We start from the raw sequence: 26,472 nt of genomic DNA on the forward strand, positions 1-26,472 counted from the left end.
GAAACGTTCGGTCATGTTTTGCATGAGGTCTCCCCCCTCTTCCTCCACCTTGGGTGGAGTCCGCTGGGCACTCAGTTCTCTATGCACTTCGTCTAGGAGCACTGCTTGTCTGGCTCCGCAACTGCTCCTGAAGAGCTTCATATTGCGAGGTCAGGTCTGTTCTTCTGTCATTTCTGGTCTCTCAACAGGTCGCTTAAAGGAATCTTGTTTGGATTTTGATCCTGTTCGTGACGCCAAATCTAACAGGGTGAATGATCCCTGCTTAGTGAGGGTGAGGTTCTACAAACACTGGGTAGCAGGAACACAGAGGAGCTATGTCCCGCCGGGCCCCCAACTGTAGTTGCCACTCTACAAGGCGTAAAGTATATGGATGTAGTTAGTGGGGCCTAGGGTTTACCAACCTAGGAGTTTTGGCAGTAAGCACCACCTGCTCTTTAGTGGCTGATACCTGTTAACACACTGTAGTTCCCCTTAATAACCCGTCCCACCTAGTAGGTGACACACCCCCCCACACCCAGTGTAAGTAATAGACCAAACCATTTTCCCCACAATAGTAACGTACCTTTCATCTGTTGAGTTTTCCAGATTAGCTAATGCACCCTTTAAATACCTTGGATAATTGATCACAACAGTTTGGTTCCCAAGTATTTCAAGGGGGTTAGTAATTATATTATTCGAAATAAATACACACGACCACGTGGATCCAATCATCAGTCTCTCTCCATTTACTGTGTGCTGCAAAATTGACACAACAGTAACACAATGCACAACAATGTCCCCTTATGGGTTAACACTCCCTCCACACACTTCTCCACCGAGAGCCTCGAACACTCTCTGTTGCCCCCGCATACACTTCAGCTTGACTATGCTGATAACACACACGCAAAATAAACCAAACTTAAAAAAGGCCCACACTTCAAAAAGAACATCTCCTATAGCTAAGCCGGCTGTACAAAATAACAAACCCCCACGTTGGAGCGCCCTGTCGTGGCTTGGGAACGTAGTGGCCGCAAACGCTATGACCCTTTCACTCTCTCGAGCATGAACAAATAAAAGGGATTTGTAATCCAACAGCAAGAAACAGCGCGGGGTGTACCTTTAACGAGCACGTTATATTCCTCAAGTTCACAGTCACTGCGCTGAAGTCTCGCACATACAATGTCAGAGTCACGGTGAACAGTCTAGCCGTGGCTGGCTCCAGCACGCGTGTTCATAACGGCTGTGCTTATTTGACGGTGAAATCAAAATGGTCTCTAGCGACCGTCACCTGGTACACCCCCGCCCGGGATGGTGCGGACAGTCAGTTGGTGGTCTCCGTGGCTGCAAGCGACGTCCAGTAGAGCCCCGGCGAAATGTCCTTCTTCCTTGCTGTAGCCTGCGGGCCTCGACGAGCTAAGCTAGAAAGGCTAACTCACAATACTTTGTATTAACTAGTAGCCGGTGTGGCTACAATAGCTACCGACCTATACTGCTAATACGCCAAACTCCAGTAGTCTTCTACCGTAAGTCGGTCGGCCGTTGTTTCAATAACACGACGCATCGATACCTATACTTATTTTCTAATTCGCAAATACTCTGCGCTATACACTATTATACGGCCACGTTGTTAGCCTTTAGCTCCTTGCTCGGAAGAGCCTTCTCCCACACGACTGCTCCCGTTCACGGATGTCGTAGGAAGGGCCGTGCACCTCGCTTCTTCTTGGGTTACACAGTACACCTCTCGTCGTTCTTCTGACCACCAGTCTGACTGTTTCGCAGCACCCCCCCTAGTGTCCGTCCTCCTAAGGGAAATTGTCTGAAAGTCTTATGGAACGTATTCCAATGTCTTATATGAATACCGGATTCTTTGACAGACACATTCATGTGTCTACACTAGCTTAGCTTTGCACAAATTAATTGAAGGCCAAACACTATACAAAATATACAAATTAAATTACAACCTAAGTACAAAATGCAAACAATGAATTACAAAATGCTAACTTTTTAAAATGCTAAAATTCTGGGAGAGGTGTTTGTGGCCAAAAGCTCGCTTGATAGCTTTCTACTGAATGCACAGAGAGGAGATTGGTATCTATCTTCTTGTCTGACTATGGAAAAGACGGGAAGTGCATTTCCCATAATGTTTCTGTGTTCCTTTAAGCTGTGGGTGGATAAACGTGGGCTTCTTAGGGAATCCCAGCTGAGAGACGTCTGAGGCACCTGATGCAAATATTAGAGTTGTTTCTAATGCAAGTGGATGCGACTTTCCCTCTGAAAATACAAACAGAAAAGAAAATATGAAAATAGAAAGAAGCTTTACCACCAAGGAGAACATACAGTGGCTTGAACATTTGGCATTTAAAGTTGGACAGAAATAGCAAACAGGACATGACTATTTTTTTTGTGTAAAGTTTTAAAACGTTTTCTCTTCAGAAATTGATAAAACACACCACTTACACGTATAATATTAATAATACAATGTTACTCTCAAGACAGAAGGATTGGGTGGCTGTGAAGCATGTGACTGTTCTGCCCCGTCATTGCTGTCCTTTTGTTTTAAGGACCATACCAGCCTTTTTTGACATGTGGGTTCCAAGTCATACTTGCCTTTATACAAAAACGTCAATACTTTAGTTTTTTCACAACCATAAACCTTTACTGAAAAATGTGGTAGTTCTTTTCTGCAGATTCACCACTGCCATGGGCATTTTAGTCAAATATGGTCACTTTCATGGGTTTGTGTGGCATGTAACATACATTATGGAACTATGGAAGCCTATGGCAGTGGTGAATTGGCCAAAAAATTGAACTACCACATTTTTCAGTAAAAAAATATTACTTCATTTTTGTATCAAGGCAAGAATGACTTGGAAGCAATGTGTGGAAAAAGACTGGTCTGTCCATGTTACTGTATGACCTGACGTTCCACATCAGGCCAGAAGAGGGCAGCATTGTCGCACAATGTAGCTTCTACCCTCCCACGAGCAGACGGTGAGATTTCAGACCAAACGAAATTGATTGATTGAAAACGTTATTAACAGATTGCAGAATGGGTACAATACAGTACGGCTCAATACAAACAACTGTTAGGATGCAGACCAGAAAAAGACTTTCATCTTGTTTACATCAAAATGCAGAGAGAAAGGCAGAAAGTATCATCAGTGCTGTCTGTGACCTCTGAAAGAGTGTGAGTGAGCGCGCGCGCGACTGTTGTGTTTCCAGGGAGACAAATTGTAAATTCCTCTGGAGGCATCAGTTTTGTTCAATTCAAGTCCATGAACTGTTCCATAAGTCCATAACATCCTGCATGCGATCCAGTATCAGACAAGTGGCTGGAATAGGCTACATTCACACTTCAAACCTTAGTGCTCAACTCTGATTTATTGCTCAGATCTGATTCATTGTCTTTGGCTGTTCACATTATTTTAGATTTTGTCTAGAGTGAGATAAAAGTTCCATGAAAGTCGCATGACTGTTCAGACCGTGGTCACATTGCAAAACAATCAGACCTCTGTATCTGATTTAGGACCACATTATGAAAGTGGCCAAAACCTGAATTTAAAAGAGTAGATTATAGTAGATGTAGTGGCTATTTGTCAACAACAACAAACAATAAAACTAAAAGCCACTGAAGTACCAGACAGCGAATCTTACGCAGATCAGGAAGGAAGTCCATTGTCCAGACAGGCATTGACGGTTTTGTGGCATTTATTTGGATCAAAGAATAATACAGAAAAAGTGATGTTTGCTTGTCTCTCCCTGACGCTGGTAAAACCATACACCTTCCCTGGTGCCCACTGATGCTGCTGTCCTCTAATCCAGTGGTTCTCAACTGGTCTAGCCTCGGGACCCAACATTTTCCTTAGTCATTAAGTCGCGACCCAAAATTTTGAACCACTATGATTTATGTTAAAAAAAAATCGCAATCTTTCAAAACATGAAATAAACACAAAAAAGTGCAACAAAAGTGCAACTATTGCTAAAAACCCAATGAAATAAAAGAATAATAAATAACATATGCTTCTTAGCAGATTTCTTAGCTTAACATAACAGACCTAAATTTGGGGGAACTAATGGGATAACTGAGTTTGCAACAAAAGTGCAACTAGGGCTAAAACCCAATGAAATAAAATAATAATAAATAATATGCTTCTTAGCAGATTTCTTAGCTTATCATAACAGACCTAAGTTTGGGGGAACTAATGGTAAATGGCTGCTTTTTTATATAGCGCTTTTATCCAAAGCGCTTTACAATTTGTTACTCACATTTTACCCATTCACACACCGATGGCGGAGGCAACCATGCAAGGTGCCAACCTGCTCATCGGGAGCAATTAGGGGTTAAGTGTCTTGCTCAAGGACACATCGACACGCTGCCTGGGAGGAGCAGGAATCGAACCGGGAACCTCCGGATTGCCAGACGACTGCTCTACCTCCTGAGCCACTGTCGCCCCTAATGGGATAACTGGGGTTGCAACAAAAGTGCAACTAGGGCTAAAAACCCAATGAAATTAAATAATAATAATAAATAATTATGCTTCTTAGCAGACTTCTTAGCTTAACATAACAGACCTAAGTTTGGGGGAACTAATGGGATAACTGGGATTGCAATAAAAGTGCAACTAGGGCTAAAAACCCAATGAAATAAAATAATAATAATAATAATAATAATAATAATAATAATAATAATAATAATAATAATAATAATAATAATAATAATAATAATAATAATAATAATAATAATAATAATAATAATAATAATAATAATAATAATAATAATAATAATAATATAATAATAATAAATAATATATCCTTCTTAGCAGACTTCTTAGCTTAACATGCAGGGAACTAATGGGATAACTGGGGATGTTGTTTTCTCCTGACAAGAGTCTCAAAGTCTGGGGTGATGGTAGAAAAAAGCAACTCTGAGGTCATGCTCAATGTCCAATCTGTTCCCCCGCTTTGTCTTCAGCTGGACCAGAGCTGAGAAGCCACTTTCACAAAGATAGGTAGTGAAAAAAAAAAAAAAAAAAAAAAAATAAAAAAATAAAAAAACTTTTTTTTTAACTTTTATTTTTATTTTTTTACACACATCCGCGACCCACTCAAAATGGCCCCGCGACCCACTTTTGGGTCGCGACCCACCAGTTGAGAAACACTGCTCTAATCAGCTAAATACACCCAGCTGTGCTCCCCAATTGCCCAAACTCCTTCAAAATAAAAGCATTTAGCTGCAACTCATATCAAATTAAATAAATGAAAGAGCCAGAAGAGGAGCCTACGACCTATAAAAAGCTTCTTTTAATAAACAGGAGTCATACTTAAAATACGGGTTTATCGCAACAGGTGACTCTCGCGTGTTGACATGGCAACACAAGGCAATGACGCAACTGTGTTCAAGTTGCAGAAGATAAAGTAGTTGCATTCAACGTGAGTGGACATTTGACATGTTTCAAAGTTGGGATTTTGGAGGACTGAACAATAATAAGCCCAGGGCAGGGCTGCATTATGGTGAGTTGTGTTTTAATAATAATACATTCGATTTATAATACACCCGCCGAGGTGCTGCAAATCAAATGCCCACCCTACTGATCTGTTCATGTGTGAGCAAACCTACTTGCCGACCCCTGGCCTAGAGGCTTTTAAATACAACAAGGTCATAGACAGATATTTCACAGCGAGAACCATGGATAGTAGGACGACCTGTTACGGCTACGGCCGCAGCGGCACCCCCTCCAGCGGATTCCGATCTCAGTCCTGGTCCCGGACAAGCCCTGGCTCCACGATGACCACCTCTTACAAGAGGCGCCACCGCCTGGGAAAATGCGTATTGCACACCTTGTATTAAAAAAAAAAGGGGGTAGGGGGCCCCACCCTACCCCCCCCCCCCCCCCCCTGCGACGTCACTGACCACGCCCCCTAATCTGTCCCCCGCACCACTAGCAACAGAGTTACGCCACTGCTCCACTGTAATGGTTTGTGTATTCCTCCAGTTTTATGTTTGCTAGTGTGTTCAATGAATAATAAATGCCATATGAATAATTTAAGAGGGAGAGGGAATCTTAAACAACCAATGGTACACACTACGCTGAAAAGCATGTGCATATCTGTTTGTGGAGTGAAGTTGTGGAATGATTTACCTGAATACATCAAAATGAGTAAACATATTGCACAATTTAAAAAGCAGCTTAAAAAATACACATTCGAGAAATATAGAATTGAGTAATGCGGATAAACAGAGTAATGTTATATTGTGTTGTGTAGTGTGGTATTGTACTAGTATTTACTGCTGTCAAGTGACAAAGTTTTTTCTTTTTGTACTATAAGTCAAAGTATAGTATAATGTATTATACTAAATTATGTTAAATCAAGTAAAATTTTATGGAAGAAAAAAAAATTAAATGTAAGGGGGTAGGGATCAATAAGCTTAGCTTCCCAATACTCCTTTGAACATGTCAACAAACTAACTACATTGCTCTTGATTTTTTGCTTAATTTCTTTTTCATTATGATTGTTATGTACGACGGAGCTTGATATTGGGATTTGTTTGGAGGAATATGGAGAATACATCTTCAAAAATAAACTTTTTCATTCGTTCATTCATTCAAGTCAAGTCAAGTCAGTTTTATTTGTATAGCACATTTCCAAGCAGCGGCAGCTGACACCAAAGTGCTTCACAAGCAAGTTGATAAAAACAAAATAGTGTGAGGCAAGGTATAAGATTAAAAGAAAGAAAAAAACATAGCAAAGCAATGAAAGCAACAAAAACAAAACAATATGGTGCAAGATATAGGATTAAAAACATAATAAAGCAATGAAAGTAATAAAAACTGGTAGGACACAGTAAAACAAAGAGGATAGAAGGGCCAGGGGTCTAGTGGTGGTTAAGTAGGGGGGAAGGCCAAGGAGAACAGGTAGGTTTTCAAGAGTGATTTAAAAGCCTGTACGGTCTGGGCGGCCCGTACGCTGAGGGGGAGGCTGTTCCACAGTCTAGGCGCTGCAGTGGAGAAAGCTCTGTCTCCCCTAGTCTTGAGCCTGGTTCTGGGTACCACCAATAGCATCTGGTCAGCTGATCTGAGGGATCGGTGGGGGGTGTGGCGGTGCAGGAGCTCGGACAGATAGGAGGGAGCCGTGCCATTTAATGATTTAAAAACATTTAGTGCTAATTTAAAATCGATCCTGAAGCTAACAGGCAGCCAGTGGAGCGAGGCCAAAACTGGGCTGATGTGTTTGTGTTTTCTTGTTTTGGTGAGGAGGCGCGCGGCTGCGTTCTGCACCAGTTGTAGGCGGCGGAGGAGGGACTTGTCGATGCCCGTGTACAGAGCATTCATTCATTCATTCATTCATTCATAGTAGGTAGTAGTATATATTAGCATAGTAGGTAATAGACATATTAGCATAGTAGGTTGTATAGACATATAGTAGCATAGTAGGTAGTAGTATAGACATATTAGCATAGTAGGTAGGTAGTAGTGTAGACATATTAGCATAGTAGATAGTTGTTACAAAGGGTCAGATTAAACCGAATATATATATTTATTGATTGATGTATATTGCATAATATTTGTATATCGTTTGATATCCCTTGTATATTCTTTGTACATATACATGGAATGTCCCTTTAACCTAGTAGTTACTACAGCCCATAATAGTTCATTCTCTCATTGGACAAGAACCTGGCGCCAGCAGACAGGCCCCTTGAGTCAAGTTCAATGGTGCCGACGAACATGCCCTTACTAGCCCCAGCTCCGCGCAGGAATACGGCTACCGAAAGCAGAGCGGCACTATTTGTCCACCGGGCATATAAATAGGGCGCAAGAAATGTAGAATTCCTCTTAGTCCCTTGTCCCGTTCAGTCTCGTGCAGTTCCAGTTATCCAAGCAACGTCTCCCCATTATGCAACGTGGGGTAGAGTAGGGCTCGTATTGCCTCAAATAGAGTCGTGTTATTCTACTACGTTTGTTTAACGTATCGTTCGCTATTCACTAGTAAACCTTCATTACGAGTCAAAGACCACGTGAAGTGGGTAATTGTGTGTCTACATAGAGCACTTATTGCCGCGTGCTAATAAGGATAGTAACGTCAAGTTCAACTGTGAACTACCGTGCACCACGGAGGATACCTACACCGGTGATTGCAGAGCCACCTGGCAGGATTATTATTCTTCATTCTTCACCAAGCTGCTGGAGCAGAGAACCGTCTACCCCACTGCTGTGAGATCTACACATGCCCGTGAGGACATCACTCGAGCCCGTCTCTGTCGGAGCAGAGACTCCACGGCTTCATCTGCGGCGCGCACCCTAGGATTACAGCTGCTGCTTTCCCCGCTGACACAGGGGTGATATCGCCTCCGTGGACCCTTGACTTTCATAGAGCATTGCCTCCCCCTGCTGGCTTACAACCGGTAGTACACCCCTTCCTGAGTACCATAGAGAATTCCTAATATTCAGTATTGACTTGCCTACGCACATTCTTTGCCTTACAAGTGCATTCAAATGATAAATGTAATAATACCTTTTGATGTAATAAATATTCTAAACAAGTATTTGTGTGGAAACCGTGTTATTGTGGAGAAGTTCTCATCATATACCTGTGTACGGTATTGGCCAGTAATGTACATAAGACGGTAGTAGTTTAATGATACTAATACTTGATTAATACAGTCAGGGAATTGTACCCCTCAGTTACAATTGGTCCTTCGAGCCCCGGATAATAATTAGCGTAATATTAATATAATATTAATATTGACATGGCCGATGACGAACACTCCACAAACGGTTCTCCTAAGCTAGATCGCCCGCAGCGCAGACGGCAGCCACCTCCCTATCTAGAGGCATACGCTGTCAGTCCAATACCTAGCTTTAAAGGGAAATTAGATACGGATAAAATAACTAAAGCAGATAGTAAAATTATGTCCGACCCTACCAACCAGGCTACCCCGCCAACAGAGGCCCTAGTGGGTTCTAATGTAACTGACCAAGCTCACGGTGGGGACCAGGAGGGAACTGACACGACTTTATCCCCCGACAACGCCGACGAGGTAGTCCCCGGAGCGCTCCAGGATAAAGAAAGCCCTCCCGGGATGGAACCCGACCCACCACAAGAAGAGACGCGCACCCAGGAGATGGGTCTCCTCGGTACGCAACAGGAGAACGGGTCTCCAACAAGTACTGCCGGGAGCCGATCGCCCCGAACGGCGTCTTCCCCCAGCGCGGCGGACAAGATGCTGGCGCAAGCACTCATCGCCACCCTGGCAGCCTCCACCGAACGCGATCGACTTCAAGCGCAACAGACGCGCGAGCGCGAACACTTTGCAGGCGAGCGAGAGCGCTTCCAGGCGCAACAAAGGAGTGAAGACGACCGCATAAGACTGGAGACCAGACGCCTCCAGACAGAAGAGAACATTGAGAGAAGCCGCGCCGATGCACAGCACGCCGCCGCCAATGCACAGCGCGACGTCGCAAATGCCCAGCGCGACGCCGCCAACGCACAGCGCGACGCCGCCCAGGCCAGCGCCAATGCGCAGCGCGACGTCGCCAATGCCCAGCGCGAAGCAGCGCGCGACGCAGCCCATGCCCAGCGCGAGGCAGAGCGCGACCAGCTGCAGGCGGAGCTGATGGACAAACTGGTTGCCATGGCAACACCCCCTCACTCCACACGGAGCTCTCAGAGATCGTCAAGACACGGGTCTAGGACACATTCCCCTACCCGACGAAGCGACCCGGGACCCCGCCAACAGGAGGATCCTGTCCACGTCTCCGAACCCCCTTCCCGGCCGGTCCATACGAGACCCAGCAACCAGGAAGAACCGAACCACGCCGAGAGACTGAACAGAAGACTCCAGGTCCTAGCAGAGGAAGAGGAGGAGGAAGAGGAGGAATGTCAAGCCGACCAGCAGCAACGTACTCTGGCCCAGGAGGCCCAGTACAGCCCCGACCAGCAGCAACGTACTCTGGACCAGGAGGTCCAGTACAGCCCAGAAGTCAGCCCCGAGGCCCTGCGCTACAAACCCCCGACTCAACTCACGGGTGAGTTTGACGCACCGCCAGCCCCGAGGGACAGCACCTGGGTACCCGACCTTCGGTACCCACCAAGTACCAGCCCAAGACGACACTCACGGGGAGACTCGCCTAGGAGGCCTCTTCCCCAACGCTCACCGATGTGCCAGTCATCCATGACATCGTACCTTGGCGCACCGACGTTTCCAGACTTCACCCATGAGAACCGAGCACAGTACACGGAACTACGGATGTGCTTAGAGACCATGATGGTTGATGTAGCTGATGAACGCCACAAGTATGCTACCCTATTGAAGCACCTCAAGGTGCCCCGAGCGCACAATATAGCGCTGGCCTATGCCAACTCTACTACCCCATACACAGCGGCTGTAGCAGCACTCGACCAACGGTATGGACGCGTATGGGACTACGTGATACAGGAGATAAGAGACATTGACCGTCTCCCCCCAGCCAGAGACAACAGAGCGCTAGATGACCTGTCTATCAAGGTACAGTCCCTGGTAGGGATGCTGGGGTCCCAAAAGGAAAAGGGTATCTACGAACTGTACGCTAACTCTAACGTAGAGAGGATATTAGAGAAGCTCCCTCCCGCCCGACAAGAGCGCTTCAGGCGGCAGAGAGACTACCGCGACCCCAACGGTCCAGAGGCATCCCTCCTAGACCTATCTGAGTTCCTCGCCAGGGAGGTCAGTAGCCTACGACTCGACACGTTCGTATGGAGTGGACCAAGCCCAAGACTCGGACCTCGGGGACAAACGGATAACCGCCGGTTGGTGACCGTTATGCACCAAGCCGAATCAGTACCACACAAGAACCACAACACCCCCTCGACGAAAGAGGACCAGTGGAAGATTGAGTGCCAGTACTGTGAGGGAGAACATCGGCTGTATCAGTGCGAAGATTTCAAGAAGCTGACCACGGATGATGTGAGTCAGTGGGTCAAGGACCACCGCCGCTGCTTCCGCTGCGCGCGCAGCCACCTAGCAGCTGAGTGCCGCTTGAAGAAGAAGTGCAGCAGGTGCGGTGGCACCCACCTGGAGGTCCTGCATGACATCAACAGGCGTCAGCCAGGACAACAGAGTGGGCCCGTCGCGGTAATGTACCATGCCGAGGCGGTGGCACCAGCACCAAAGTTCCACCAGACCGCTCCCTGGTGTCCCGACTGCTACGGCAGACACTGGGAGCCACGGTGCGATTCGCACCATATAGATTCTACGTCACCACCCACAGGAGTGCTCCACATTGACCAGCATAGCGGGACCCCCCGTGTGCTCCTCAAAGTGGTCAGAGTGCTCCTGAGCTACGAGGACAAGGTCCTGGACACTTACGCCGTCCTGGACGATGGGTCTGAAAAGACTCTCCTCCTCGCTTCCGCAGCAGCCCAGTTGGGCCTGCGAGGTGTCAAAGATACAATGACCATACGCACCATCAGAAGGGACCAGAAGACCATAACGGGTGAAAGGGTCTCCTTCAAGATAGCAGCGGTGGACCAGCCCGAGAAGCAGTATAGTATAACTAACGTCTTCACCAGCCACGACATAGGCCTGTCTCAGTACACCTACCCCATCCCACAGCTGATGGCTAAGTATGTGCACCTACGTCAACTACCTATACCGCTTATCGACGGCGCCACACCGACCCTGCTCATCGGCTCCGACCACGCGGACCTCATTCTCCCAATTGAGGCGGCCCACGTCGGACCCAAAGGATGCCCAGTCGCGGTTCAGACCCGACTGGGATGGACGCTCCAGGGCCCCCTCTACGGACTTGACAGTCAACCCACGTCTACACACTGCCTACACACAGAGGCGAGCGACACCGGCCTCTCCCCCGTACAGCAGAGGCTATTGACATTAAGCGAGAGGCCCGTGAGAGAACCGTGGGTACCAGAGGGAGTTCGGAACCCCACCCCCCTCAGCTGCGCTCCAGACGTAGCTGACATCGAACCCAGCACCCCAAGCGACTCCTTGACGGGGCGGCCGGGACCGGCCTCTCCTCAGACGGGGTACAGAGCAAACAAGAGAAACAGACGGAGGAGGAGAAAGCACAGCCAAGCACAGATCAAAGCAGTCTCAGGCCCGCTTCCTCCTAAGCCCCCCTTCATCCCGTCCAGTCGTCATGACCATAGCCCAGTCACTACCCCGAGCTGCGTGGCCGGCCGGCCGCGTAAGCAAAGTGACCACTGGTGCCGACGGAAGGGTCAGAGTGGCAGAAGTGCTCGGCCAAGGGCGGACCTACAACCGACCCGTGGCGAAGCTGATAGAGTCGCCAAGGCTCCCCGACTCGCTTAATGACGACCATGACCCCTGACTTTGTGAACTGACCGACCCCTTACAGCGGACATTGAGTAGTGGACAGTGCGGTTAATCTGTCTCTGCTTAGCTAATTAGGTGGGACTAATTAGGGGGCGGCTGTTACAAAGGGTCAGATTAAACCGAATATATATATTTATTGATTGATGTATATTGCATAATATTTGTATATCGTTTGATATCCCTTGTATATTCTTTGTACATATACACGGAATGTCCCTTTAACCTAGTAGTTACTACAGCCCATAATAGTTCATTCTCTCATTGGACAAGAACCTGGCGCCAGCAGACAGGCCCCTTGAGTCAAGTTCAATGGTGCCGACGAACATGCCCTTACTAGCCCCAGCTCCGCGCAGGAATACGGCTACCGAAAGCAGAGCGGCACTATTTGTCCACCGGGCATATAAATAGGGCGCAAGAAATGTAGAATTCCTCTTAGTCCCTTGTCCCGTTCAGTCTCGTGCAGTTCCAGTTATCCAAGCAACGTCTCCCCATTATGCAACGTGGGGTAGAGTAGGGCTCGTATTGCCTCAAATAGAGTTGTGTTATTCTACTACGTTTGTTTAACGTATCGTTCGCTATTCACTAGTAAACCTTCATTACGAGTCAAAGACCACGTGAAGTGGGTAATTGTGTGTCTACATAGAGCACTTATTGCCGCGTGCTAATAAGGATAGTAACGTCAAGTTCAACTGTGAACTACCGTGCACCACGGAGGATACCTACACCGGTGATTGCAGAGCCACCTGGCAGGATTATTATTCTTCATTCTTCACCAAGCTGCTGGAGCAGAGAACCGTCTACCCCACTGCTGTGAGATCTACACATGCCCGTGAGGACATCACTCGAGCCCGTCTCTGTCGGAGCAGAGACTCCACGGCTTCATCTGCGGCGCGCACCCTAGGATTACAGCTGCTGCTTTCCCCGCTGACACAGGGGTGATATCGCCTCCGTGGACCCTTGACTTTCATAGAGCATTGCCTCCCCCTGCTGGCTTACAACCGGTAGTACACCCCTTCCTGAGTACCATAGAGAATTCCTAATATTCAGTATTGACTTGCCTACGCACATTCTTTGCCTTACAAGTGCATTCAAATGATAAATGTAATAATACCTTTTGATGTAATAAATATTCTAAACGAGTATTTGTGTGGAAACCGTGTTATTGTGGAGAAGTTCTCATCATATACCTGTGTACGGTATTGGCCAGTAATGTACATAAGACGGTAGTAGTTTAATGATACTAATACTTGATTAATACAGTCAGGGAATTGTACCCCTCAGTTACAATAGTAATATATAGACATATAATCTTTTTTTTTTTATCCACTTTTTCTCCCATTTTTTCTATTTTTTCTCCCATCCCAATTTTCGTATCATCCAATTCAACCCTCCCCTGTCTTTGAACGCTGTTTCATGCCTCCCACAAGCCGGCTGCAATGTGGACTAAGTCATACATAACACAAGTCCCCGCCGATACTTGAGGTAACAGCAGTCGCATCTTTCCACCTGCGCAGCTCGATCTTTCAACGTCAGGGGCCTGGGCTTTGGAGGGGCCCCGCCCCCGTCGCTTCCTGATTCTACTGCGCAGGCGCACCAACCGACCTGTAGGAGTCGCTGTCCACAACGCCCGATCCCCACCCATCAGTTTCCCTCCCCCTAATACTGCCAATGTGTATTAGTGCGGACGACCAGCTAAACTGAAAGCAATGTGGAGCGCTGGGCTCGAACAGGGAGGCGAACCTGTTCGAGCCTAGTCTCCAGTATTCGTGGTGAGCGCCTTGCCCACTGCACCACGTAGCCGCCTTTTATAGACATATTATCATAGTAGGTAGTACTATCGTAGCATAGTAGGTAGTAGTATATTAGACATATTAGCATAGTAGGTAGTAGTATAGACATATTGATTGATTGAAAACTATTAACAGATTGCAGAATGGGTACAATACAGTACAGCTCAATATATATATAATTATATAATATAATATAATATAATATATATAATTATATTAGCATAGTAGGTACTGTAGTAGCATTAAGGCATGCCGCAAATGTGCATAATAGTAAAAGACAGTAGGTACACACAGTAGTGTGTGTGTGTGCGTGTGTGTGCGTGTGTGTGTGTGTGTGTGTGTGTGTGTGTGTGTGTGTGTGTGTGTGTGTGTGGCACGTGCGTGCATGTATCTGCCTGTGTTGCACATCAAATGAATGCAGTGACCAACAAAGCTAGTATTACTACTACTGTGTTTGCACTGTACACAGTGGACCAGGGATCTGTCACGCTAATTATTTACGTATGCACCGTCAAATTGAAAGAAACCGAAACCCTTCTGTTTAGGGTGAACACACACCGGGGAGGGGGAAGTGCACCGGGCCAATATAGGTGATGTTGGCGTGAGGGCAGAGTCACTGTGTCTATGCTTTGGAGACGCCCTCACCTCTCCTCGCCTCTCCTCGCCTCTCCTCGCCTCTCCTCACAGGTCTGTCCTACCTGACCCGTGCACCCTGGCTGTAGCGGTGTAGCCTGCCTGTCAAGACTAGAGTGTCTGCTGCTGGAACCACGACAGAGGGAATGGAACCAAACCCTCACCCTGACGAGAAGGCAGCATTACCCGACGTGTTCCCCGAACAGCACGCAGAGGAGGCGAGAGGGAGAGATGGAGAGGAAGAGGTGGATCCCAGCTCCGACGGCCAGTCGCCATCATGCACTCCGAACCTGCTGAAGATGCTCCAGGCGGCGGAGAGCCGACGACCCTCACAGTTCCAAGCACAGAGTGGAGATCCTAGAGACGAGGAAGAGGTGTCCAATGGGACAGGAGAACTAGTTTCTGAAGCACCGAAGACGGATTTGGTGAGGAGTTCTTTTTTCTATAAACAGAAGTTTGTCATACTCTTGGTTTGAAGTATCAAGGGTTGTCATGTGTTTGTGTGGACTGCATATTTAATTTAATTTCAAACATTTATTTAAACCTCGAAAGTCAACTGAGGTTTTCCTCATTTACAGTCACGTCGGCATATAAAATCATAACAAAGAGACAACAAGATTAGACAAAAATCTATTAAAACATGACAACGTGATTGACAAAGGTTGGAGATCAAGGTTTCAAACTGCAACAGAGGGATGAATCTCAAGCTGGACTGTTGGAGTTCATTCTATGAGCTAGGCCGGGGAATCATAGCTAAATGTAGATGTATCCTGTTCAGAGCAAACTCAGGGGACCTTAAGGATCAGCCAGTCACTAGAACAGGTTCCATATAGGTTCCAAAATTATATTCCAATAATGATAGTAAGGAGGTAGCTTACCAATAAGGGCCTTAATATGAACAAATACCAGTGTTTGTTGCGCCTCTCCGTCAGAGAGGACCAACCAGCCTTCTCATAAAGGATTGTCATATCATTATTATTATTATTATTATTATTATTATTATTATTATTATTATTATTATTATTATTATTATTATTATTATTATTATTATTATTATTATTATTATTATTATTATTATTATTATTATTATTATTATTATTATTATTATTATTATTATTCATTATTAGTGATGAATCTGAGGGCAGAGTGACAGACAGAGTGCAGGGATTTAAAGGTTATGTAAGTGGTATTTTATTGTTAGAATAAGTGGTCTATACGTGTTAAAATAATAGTTCTACATTCTGACACCCATCACTGATATAGATTGTCTGGTCAGTAACATGGGTCTGTTTTGCAATAAACAGAGAATACATTTTCTGGTATCCTGTTCCCACTTCATCCAATCAGGAGAGAGAACTCCACACTGCAAAAACGGTCTGACAAAAATAAGAAATAAAACCTAGTTTTAAGCAAATGTGTCTTTGAAACAAGTCAAATAATCTGTCAGTGCAGTAAGCAAATTTGGCTCAGCAAGATTTCTTGAAATAAGCAAAAATATCTAGTGTTCACTCTCCTGATTGGATACAGTGGGAAGGGATACCAGAAAATGTATTTTGTGTTTACTGCAGAGTGGAGGGACTGAAAGACCCATGTTACTGACCAGTCATCAGTGATGACTGTCAGAATGTAGAGCTACTTAACACTTATTTTGACAAAAAAATTAAGGTTAAGGGTTAAATTACATCACCATAGTCCAAGACTGATAAGAAAACTGCTTCAACAACTCTCTTTCTACTAATCAAAGGAAAGCTGGTCCTGTTTCTGTATAAAGAGCTCTGTATAAAAAATGATATAGAGAGCTCTTCAGCTCAAGCTCTGGTCGTTGTCTAGAACTCTACAATGGTGGAACGAACTTCCCACCACAGTTAGGACAGCCAATACCTGACCAATTTTCCGCTGTTGACTAAAAACACACTTCTTCAATCAATATCTGTAATGAAAAGAAAAACCAATAATACTAACATTCGTACTGTCTTTTACTATCATGCACTTAAGTAATCTACCTTGCCTATATTACTACCTACTACTGTATGCCGTCTTTAATACTATGCACTCAAGACTGCAGCACCCAAGTTTCAACACTGTTTGACGAACATTGTTACTCAGCTGCCAGAGTTGTAGGCCTACCCTTCCTTCTGACCTGTTGTACAGAAATTGTAAGTCGCTTTGGATAAAAGCGCTCAGCTAAATTAATAAATGTAAAATGTAAACTCTAGAGCTCTTAGAGTGTGAAGTGGCTGATACTTGCAGCTGTTAATGATCTAATTGTAATGTCTATGCCTCTATGAATGTTTGACCAGCACACTAGCACTCATTGCTTATATTAGGCTCCTGTGTGAAGACCTTTATTTTTATAACTGAGTTTCAGCAACCCAAGATAGTTAATGTAGTCATTGTGTAGACAGAAAGCACGTCAAGAATCTCAACTCCGCCGCCTCAACAGGAAGCCTGTTGAGAAGTATAGCTGACCTCTGTGTCACGGAACACAGTGGTCAGTTTTACTTGTTTGGTTTGCAGGTCTGAACTTTGGGTTTTTCCACTCGTCCTTGTATCACATCTCCTCTCTTTCTCTCTCTTTTTCATACACGCATGGCCTCCCGCATACATGAGTGTACACACAGTACACGCACGCACACGTTTAGATGGCTTCACTAATGTTTACCCTTGGGACACAGAGAGCGGAGAGTGCGTCAGACTAATTACAGTGTGATTTGACAAGTTTGGTGTCTTTATATATATATATATATAATATATAATATATATATATATATATATAATATATATATATATATTACATTTTTCAATTTAGACACGTTACAAAAGTTGAATAGAAAATGAAACATAAACACGAAGAGAAAATAATATTGAGCAAACAAAACAAGTATATAAAAGTAAAGAAAAGTAAAGAAAAAGTGTACAAACCACCATAAATGGCACAGTCATTCTCCCCTATTTAATAACAATGTTCTCCTTATTGCACAACAAGTTTTCCTAGATGGGAAAAGAAAGACATACATACATTGGGGGATATCTTCGATGACCATGGTTTCTGCAGTTATCAAGATATATCTAACAAATTTAACCTCACCAGCTCCACTCATTATATCTACAATTAAGAGCAGCTTTAAAGGCTCACGGAGTCCCATTAAAGATTCCACTTGAGCACCACAGATTTTAAAAATTATTTTATGAAAAGGAGACATCGAGAGGCTTCGTCTCTGACTTTTATCGTCACTTACTTACGTCCTCATATGATGTCCTTCCCCTAGACTCGGTTTGGAGGAAGGATATCCCAAACTTGGAAGTAGATTTTGATTGGGATGAAGTCTGGGCAAACGTTCGGCTATCATCACGCAACCCGGATCACCAACAGATGAATCTTAATTTTGTTCATAGGACTTACCTGACTCCTAGACGTTTGCACCTAATGGGGCTCAGACAAGACCCTCGATGCTCCTTGTGTTTAAACAATGCTCTTGGTACATTTATGCATATGTATTGGGAATGCCCTCCTGTTAAGATATTCTGGGAAAAAGTAACCACTCAATTATCAGAATTTTTATCTCTGACCATACCTATACTGCCATCTGTATTGTTGTTGAATGATGTTTCTCAGTTATCAACCTCTGTACATGTAAAGAGACTAATTTTGTCCGGTCTTACGGCTGCCAAAAAGTTTATAGCGTCACGCTGGATTCAACCGGATAAAATGTGCCGGAAAGTATGGGTTCTTACCTATCTCGATGTGATTTATCTAGAGATATCTACCGCACAAATTTTAGGTGTTAATGAAGCCAGCATAGCAATCTGGTTAGCTGTGGTGGAGAAGATAAAGGGAAGCATATGAACTTGTAATTTCTGATGTTAAATGGAATAGTGGTTGTATAGTCCCTGACGGGGTCCTGGGGGGGGGGGGGGGGGGGGGTGGAGCGGGAGGGAAGGGGAAGGAAAGAGTGAGGAAGAGCGAGCAAGAGCGCATGTATTGTATTGTATTGTATTTATTATTTTTATGTCTTTTAATCTACATTTATTTTGATTTAATTACTGGAATGTCATTATTGTTATTATTATTTCAGTCATTGTCCTGTGATTTATCATAGATTTTTATTGTTACTGTATTGTTTGTCTAGTTTTATGTTAAAAAAGGGAAAATAAAAAACATTTGTTCACAAAAAAAAGTTAATAAACAAATTAAATTAAATAAAAAATTAAATAATATATAAAGGGGAGGGGGTAGCTGTAGCTCAGGCCCACATCACTCCTCTGCAAGTATCAGGGTCTGAAAATGGGTGATAAAGGCTCTCCAAGTTAGAACCGTATTTCTTCCAGTTTAAGAGCCTGTAGGACCCCTTAAGCCAACTGCTGTGTGTAGGTGTGGAGACATGCTTCCATGTCTTTTTTCTTTTTTAAATAATGCAACTGTGTGGTGCTCTTTCAGCCAAAGGGGTATATCTTCATCAAAATATTATCCGAAGATCTTTAAAACTTTAAAAATACACATGTCATTTTACCATTTGTATTATTATTGTTGACTTTTGCATGGATCCGTGGTGGTATCCTTTGAATATTCAGTAGACCTCCCGTAGGCCCTACGTCAAAAGTCTTTCATGTACTCAGTAGAAGCCTCCGGTAATACTTAACCCGGTCTGAGTACCCAGCCCCCCCCCCTCCTCCTCTTAAACCTCCCCTTCTGACTGTAACTCAACCATCTCTCTCTCTCCCTCTCTCTCTCTCTCTCTCTCTCTCTCTCTCTCTCTCTCTCTCTCTCTCTCTCTCTCTCTCTCTCTCTCTCTCTCTCTCTCTCTCTCTCTCTCTCTCTCTCTTTCTCTTTACCAAACCTCACAAAGACTCCTTTCTCTCAGTCTCAGTCCTCCTCCTCTCTCTCTCCCTCTCTCCTCTCCCTCCACCTGTCACCTGGGCTGAGAGATCACTCACAGTACAAACCTTCCATAATCGTTCCGCCGCCGAACAGTATATCAGTCTACAGCTCTAGAGGCCTGTGAGAGATGCGGACGGTTCTTCCACCATGAAGAAGATGTACAGTCTAGTCAACCTGGACAAAGCAAAGGACCAAGAGGCTGTGCAGTCTCTCTGCATCAAGGTACCATAGTCTACCAGCAGCAAGCGCTGTATGCTCTCCGGTAGTCTACCAGTAGCATGCGCGGTATATGCTCTTAATAGTCTACCTGTAGCACCTGATGCATCTCCGATAGTTTCGCGCTAGAGCCAGTTCCTTGTGTGTTAAATTGAAAATGGATAGAAGTGGGGTCAATTTCCCCTTGGGTAAATTCAGGCATCATAGCAGCATCGGGGAGGGGGAGGGGAGGTACAGGTATGGGAAGGGTAATAGTAGAAAGACATAAATACAATTTTCGTTGTATACTTGTGTGCAATGACAATTAAAAGTCTATTCTATTCTAGTCTATTCTATAGGCAATACAATTATAGTACAGTAAAAAAAATAAAAATAAAAAGTCCCATGTCATTGTACTGTTATATGTTTGATGTCGTTTAAAGTGTTGTCTAAATGTTGTAGATCTATAAATGTCAATACAAATGTAAGTTTACATTTATTTTTATAAAAAAAAATTAAAAGTAAAAATAAGCAGTGTAAACAATAACATTAACTCTGAATATAAGCAAGTAGGCAGTGTAATCAAAGGTGCAGATGAGGGTCTGTATGCTAATGTATATTATACATTACAATAATATGGTCAATAACACTTAGAATCTGAATATACCATGATTAAGTAAAGTATACTGTATACACAACACAGGTGCAGTATACACAAGGTACCCTCATACGTTTATTTTTATTAAAAAAAAATTTAAATTTTTAATTGAATCTGCAAAAGAGACTTAGGTGGAAGTGATGAGGAAATCTTACTTTTCCTGATTACTATTTGAATGTTTTCCCGGGGGGATATTCAAGACATGTTGTGAGCTCATCTCAAACGACTATATAATGACAATTACAGTCTTTCATTAAAAACGTCCCTGCTGTATAACCGCTCAGTTATGTCATCAGTCAGTTAACCATTACACTGGTCTGTGGCACGGTGTCCTTCAAGTGCAGACACCGACTTGAAACGCCAACTTATATTTATAATTTTCATTCTGGTGGCACTAGTGTGAACATAGGGAGCTTTCTTTGAGCCATATATTGTAGGAAATTGTTCAAATGTTTTCAAACTTCAGAGGAGTGGGGGTATCCTTTGAATATTGAGTAGACCTCCCGTAGGCCCTACGTCAAAAGTCTTTCATGTACTCAGTAGAAGCCTCCGGTAATACTTAACCCGGTCTGAGTACCCAGCCCCCCCCCCCCCCCTCCTCCTCTTAAACCTCCCCTTCTGACTGTAACTCAACCTTCTCTCTCTCTCCCTCTCTCTCTCTCTCTCTCTCTCTCTCTCTCTCTCTCTCTCTCTCTCTCTCTCTCTCTCTCTCTCTTTACCAAACCTCACAAAGACTCCTTTCTCTCAGTCTCAGTCCTCCTCCTCTCTCTCTCCCTCTCTCCTCTCCCTCCACCTGTCACCTGGGCTGAGAGATCACTCACAGTACAAACCTTCCATAATCGTTCCGCCGCCGAACAGTATATCAGTCTACAGCTCTAGAGGCCTGTGAGAGATGCGGACGGTTCTTCCACCATGAAGAAGATGTACAGTCTAGTCAACCTGGACAAAGCAAAGGACCAAGAGACTGTGCAGTCTCTCTGCATCAAGGTACCATAGTCTACCAGCAGCAAGCGCTGTATGCTCTCCGGTAGTCTACCCTCTTAATAGTCTACCTGTAGCGCTCTCCGATGCATCTCCGATAGTTTCGCGCTAGAGCCAGTTCCTTGTGTGTTAAATTGAAAATGGATAGAAGTGGGGTCAATTTCCCCTTGGGTAAATTCAGGCATCATAGCAGCATCGGGGAGGGGGAGGGGAGGTACAGGTATGGGAAGGGTAATAGTAGAAAGACATAAATACAATTTTCGTTGTATACTTGTGTGCAATGACAATTAAAAGTCTATTCTATTCTAGTCTATTCTATAGGCAATACAATTATAGTACAGTAAAAAAAATAAAAATAAAAAGTCCCATGTCATTGTACTGTTATATGTTTGATGTCGTTTAAAGTGTTGTCTAAATGTTGTAGATCTATAAATGTCAATACAAATGTAAGTTTACATTTATTTTTATAAAAAAAAATTTAAAGTAAAAATAAGCAGTGTAAACAATAACATTAACTCTGAATATAAGCAAGTAGGCAGTGTAATCAAAGGTGCAGATGAGGGTCTGTATGCTAATGTATATTATACATTACAATAATATGGTCAATAACACTTAGAATCTGAATATACCATGATTAAGTAAAGTATACTGTATACACAACACAGGTGCAGTATACACAAGGTACCCTCATACGTTTATTTTTATTAAAAAAAAATTTAAATTTTTAATTGAATCTGCAAAAGAGACTTAGGTGGAAGTGATGAGGAAATCTTACTTTTCCTGATTACTATTTGAATGTTTTCCCGGGGGGATATTCAAGACATGTTGTGAGCTCATCTCAAACGACTATATAATGACAATTACAGTCTTTCATTAAAAACGTCCCTGCTGTATAACCGCTCAGTTATGTCATCAGTCAGTTAACCATTACACTGGTCTGTGGCACGGTGTCCTTCAAGTGCAGACACCGACTTGAAACGCCAACTTATATTTATAATTTTCATTCTGGTGGCACTAGTGTGAACATAGGGAGCTTTCTTTGAGCCATATATTGTAGGAAATTGTTCAAATGTTTTCAAACTTCAGAGGAGTGGGGGGGTTCTACTGAAGACTTTACAGTCTTTTTTATTCTCTGTTGTTGTGATTTCATACCAAAAAGAAAGTAGCCTGACTGGTAAATGGTGCATTCATATAGCGCTTTCATCCAAAGTGCTTTACAACTTATGCCTCACATTCACCCATTCACACACTGACGGCGGAGGCGAGCAGTTAGGGGATTAAGCGTCTTGCTCAAGGACGCTTCAACATCAAACCGGGAACCTTCCGATTACCAGGCGACCGTTCTACCTCCTCCTGAGCCACTGTCGCCCCTCAGCCGCTACTTGGTCAGTTAGCCTGGTAGGAGGGTGGAGGTTGGTCAAGTCAGGGCGTTGGTTGGTTGGTTGGTTGGTTGGTTGGTTGGTTGGTTGGTTGGTTGGTTGGTTGGTTGGTTGGTTGGTTGGTTGGTTGGTTGGTTGGTTGGTTGGTTGGTTGGTTAGTCAGACTACTGACTGTGTTGTGGAATAGTAACTCAAAAGGAATAGACGTGGTGAAAACAATAGATGTGTTAATATTCTAATAGAAACTCAAAAGGAATAGACGTTAACCGCTTCTGCACCAAAACCGAATTAACTTGTTATAGCCCGCCAATCGTTGGACGCCAACAACGAGTAAACTCATTATTGGATACGTTTTTTTTCTTTTCTTTGCTATTTCCATTCATAATTCATCCTGCTGTGCTGTAGGACTGGGTGACACACTGTCTGAGACTGCAGCGGTGCGATACCGCCGCCTAACGCCTTGCGGCCGCTATTGCACCCCATTCTTTTCTCGGCCGAGCTGAGCCGTGCAGGCGGGGTCTATACACTCCGGCAAGACTCCGGCTTATATCGATGCATCGACTAGGCTCCCCCCCTCTTTCATTATGCAATGCTGGATAACGCTGGATACACTCACGCGACCAGTATTTGGAATGGCGATCAGATAATTGGATTATTCTTTTTGCAGTACATCATGGACAAGGTAAGGACTATATGTTATCGATCTTGCGTTGATCCGATAATTGTTTCCCCGCGATCGAAGCGTGTCGGGTGGTGTGTGTGTGTTGGTAGCGATCAAAAGCACGGAGTGGCCCCGCGTCCCTGTCTCCCTTTCATGCGTGCATGATGAAAGATAATACCGATAATCTAGCGTTGATTTCAGATTGATTGTAGATCCAAGCGAGGAATGGCAACGTGTTTTGTGAATTTCACTAAAACGCTGTTTTCGCATCTTTTCCTGGGATTACTCAGAATCACTCAAACTATACTCAGATTCACCACGGTATAAAACGGAAATGTACGGAGGGCGGTCAGGTGGCGTAGCGGAGATTGCGTTCGTCACCAACCCCGGAGACGCTAGGATTCGCCTGTTCGAATCCAGCTCACAGCTCCGTGAGAGTCCGCGCTGCCAGGTGAAAAGAAGCAGTTGATTGGCTAGACGTGTGTCGGAGGAAGCACGTGATAGCCTCCACTCTCCCAGATTGACTGTGGGGGATAAGTGCGCAGCGACCAGGAAGGGGATTGGGAATTGGCATAACGACTAACATTGGGATGGGAGAAAATCGGAGGAAATAGGAGGGGGGAAAAGATATATAAAAAAAAAAAAAAACTGAAATGTACGGATGAAAAAATTATCTGTTTTTTGCATGTTGACCGGAAGAAACTCACTGACAATCGACAATGTTATTAGATCCATAGCTATAATACTAATATTAATATAGTTTTAGCAGTTGCAAACACCGACCTTATCCCATTGAACAAAGAGCTGGTACAAACGGCCATACGCCCACAGTGCCATCTGGCAATCATTGTGTTAATATTCTGATAGAAACTCAAAAGGAATAGATGTGGTGAAAACAATAGATGTTAATTAATATTCTAATAGAAACTCAAAAGGAATAGATGTGGTGAAAACAATAGATGTTCAAATTCTATCAGGATTGATTGATGTTGGAAACATTGTTGACTGTTTGATGTTAACTGACTGAGTCACCTTTAGGGACCTTAATAGTGCAGCTCTGTATATACATGATCATGCGATTTATTTTGTGTGGTGTGTTAGAACAATAAATAACAATGTTCTGAATAAATAACAATGTTGAAGTTGAGAAGTTTGGACCTATTTTTTTACAACTGAAATAAGAAATGTTGTTATTACAGAGATAGTTAGGTACTGAAAAAAGGTACTGTTGAACGGTACCCAACCCTATAAGAGTCTAATAACATCTACATGTTCATTGAGAAACAAGGTTAGCTTATTGCCAATGGATTAGTATGAAATACAGGCAGTCTGGAGTTACGATTTGGAGAATTACGAACCAATAGCTCCATCAGCTAATCTTTTCAAAGCTGCCAACTCTACTCTCCAGTGAACACATTAACCCGATACGTGTGTGTCTGTGTGTGTGTGTGTGTGTGTGTGTGTATATGTGTGTGTGTGTGTGTGTGTGTGTGTGTGTGTGTGTGTGTGTGTGTGTGTGTGTGTGTGTGTGTGTGTGTGTGTGTTTATGTGTATGTATGCAGACATCATGCATGTGTAAGTATTGTGGGTAAGAGAGAGAGAGAGAGAGAGAGAGAGAGAGAGAGAGAGAGAGAGAGAGAGAGAGAGAGAGAGAGAGAGAGAGAGAGAGAGAGAGAGAGAGAGAGAGAGAGAGAGTTATTAGGTAATGTATAAATAGGGAGGGTGGGTGAGTCAGCACCTCAGTGTGGACAGTTTTCTCACGAAGCAGAACTTGAAGCAGAGACTAGGCTAGTGTCAGAGGAAAACCAGGGACAACGACACAGAGAGAGAGAGCAGAGAGAGACCATGGCCAAGTGGGACCCGTCTAGCTGCCCAGCCTTTCAACCACCTCACTGGATGGTGAGAGAGAGACACTCAGAGATGAGGGGGAGATGGAGAGGAAGAGGAGGGCGGAGGATACGGTGACAGAAAGGGAAGTTATGGGGTGTTACGGTGTGTGTGGTGTGTCTGATTAGCACTATTACTCAGTAGTACTCATTTATATATTTTATACCCAGTTGAATCACCTGTACATTGTATATTACTATTGCACTTTATTGTTACAGTCATTTGAATCAAATCTAATCTAACCCATTTAACTCGTATGATAGCAAGTACAATAATGCTGTATTGTATATATATTTATTCTTACCATATATCTATCTATCCACATCTGTCTGTACATACCTGCATGTAATCCTTTTTACATATCTGTAGATACTATATCTATATCTGTATATCCTTTACCTACTCTTACTAGCTGCTGGCCAGTATGACTACTACCATAGTGTCTTTATACCTGTATCACTGTACATATTAATACTACAACTAGGGGTGTAAAGGTACACGTATACGTACTGAACCGTTTCAGTGTGTACCGTACCGTACCGAACGGCTGTGTACCGAACGAATAAAACGGTATGTTAACCACTAACGACCACCCACCGGGGGCTGTTTTTTCACAATCTAATATAATTATTATTATAATAGTTTTTATTAAAAGTCCATTATTAATTTCAATATAGAATATTCGTTGACAGCCCTACAAGTACAATTAGTTACTGCACACTACACCACCCCTGAGTGGAACATGGAAAGCCAAAGTTTCCCCCACTGTACCAAAAACCTGTACCGAACCTTGACTTCAAAACCGAGGTACTACTGTACGTACCGTACCGTGGTTTTTGTGTACCGTTACACAACTATTTAACTACTTCTATCCTACTTCTATCCTTGGACCTGTTTCAGTGGGATCCTGTCCTCTGTGTCTTCTCATGGACTGTCCTCTGTGTCTCATGGACTGTCCTCTGGGTCTCATGGACTGTCCTCTGTGTCTTCTCATGGACTGTCCTCTGTGTCTTCTCATGGACTGTCCTCTGTGTCTTCTCATGGACTGTCCTCTGTGTCTCATGGACTGTCCTCTGAGTCTCATGGACTGTCCTCT

General features: G+C 44.0%; 1 protein-coding gene across 4 annotated transcripts in view; it reads left to right on the forward strand.

The window, feature by feature from the left end:
• Positions 1 to 5,397: 5,397 nt before the first annotated feature.
• LOC311245043 (S-adenosylhomocysteine hydrolase-like protein 1) overlaps positions 5,398 to 26,472 on the forward strand; it is a gene marked incomplete at its 3' end in the record, with an annotated part of 115,803 nt that continues 94,728 nt past the window's right edge. For all 4 annotated transcript variants that reach the window (XM_084334801.1, XM_084334803.1, XM_084334804.1 and 1 more), the window contains exons 1-2: positions 5,398 to 5,490; positions 14,791 to 15,161. In XM_084334801.1, coding sequence (XP_084190927.1) covers positions 14,883 to 15,161 — 279 coding nt within the window. In that variant the 5' untranslated portion in view covers positions 5,398 to 5,490; positions 14,791 to 14,882. The remainder of the gene's footprint in view (positions 5,491 to 14,790; positions 15,162 to 26,472) is intronic.

Source organism: Notolepis coatsorum, assembly GCF_963971535.1.
Source record: "Notolepis coatsorum genome assembly, chromosome: 18".
Taxonomy (NCBI): Eukaryota; Metazoa; Chordata; class Actinopteri; order Aulopiformes; family Paralepididae; genus Notolepis; species Notolepis coatsorum.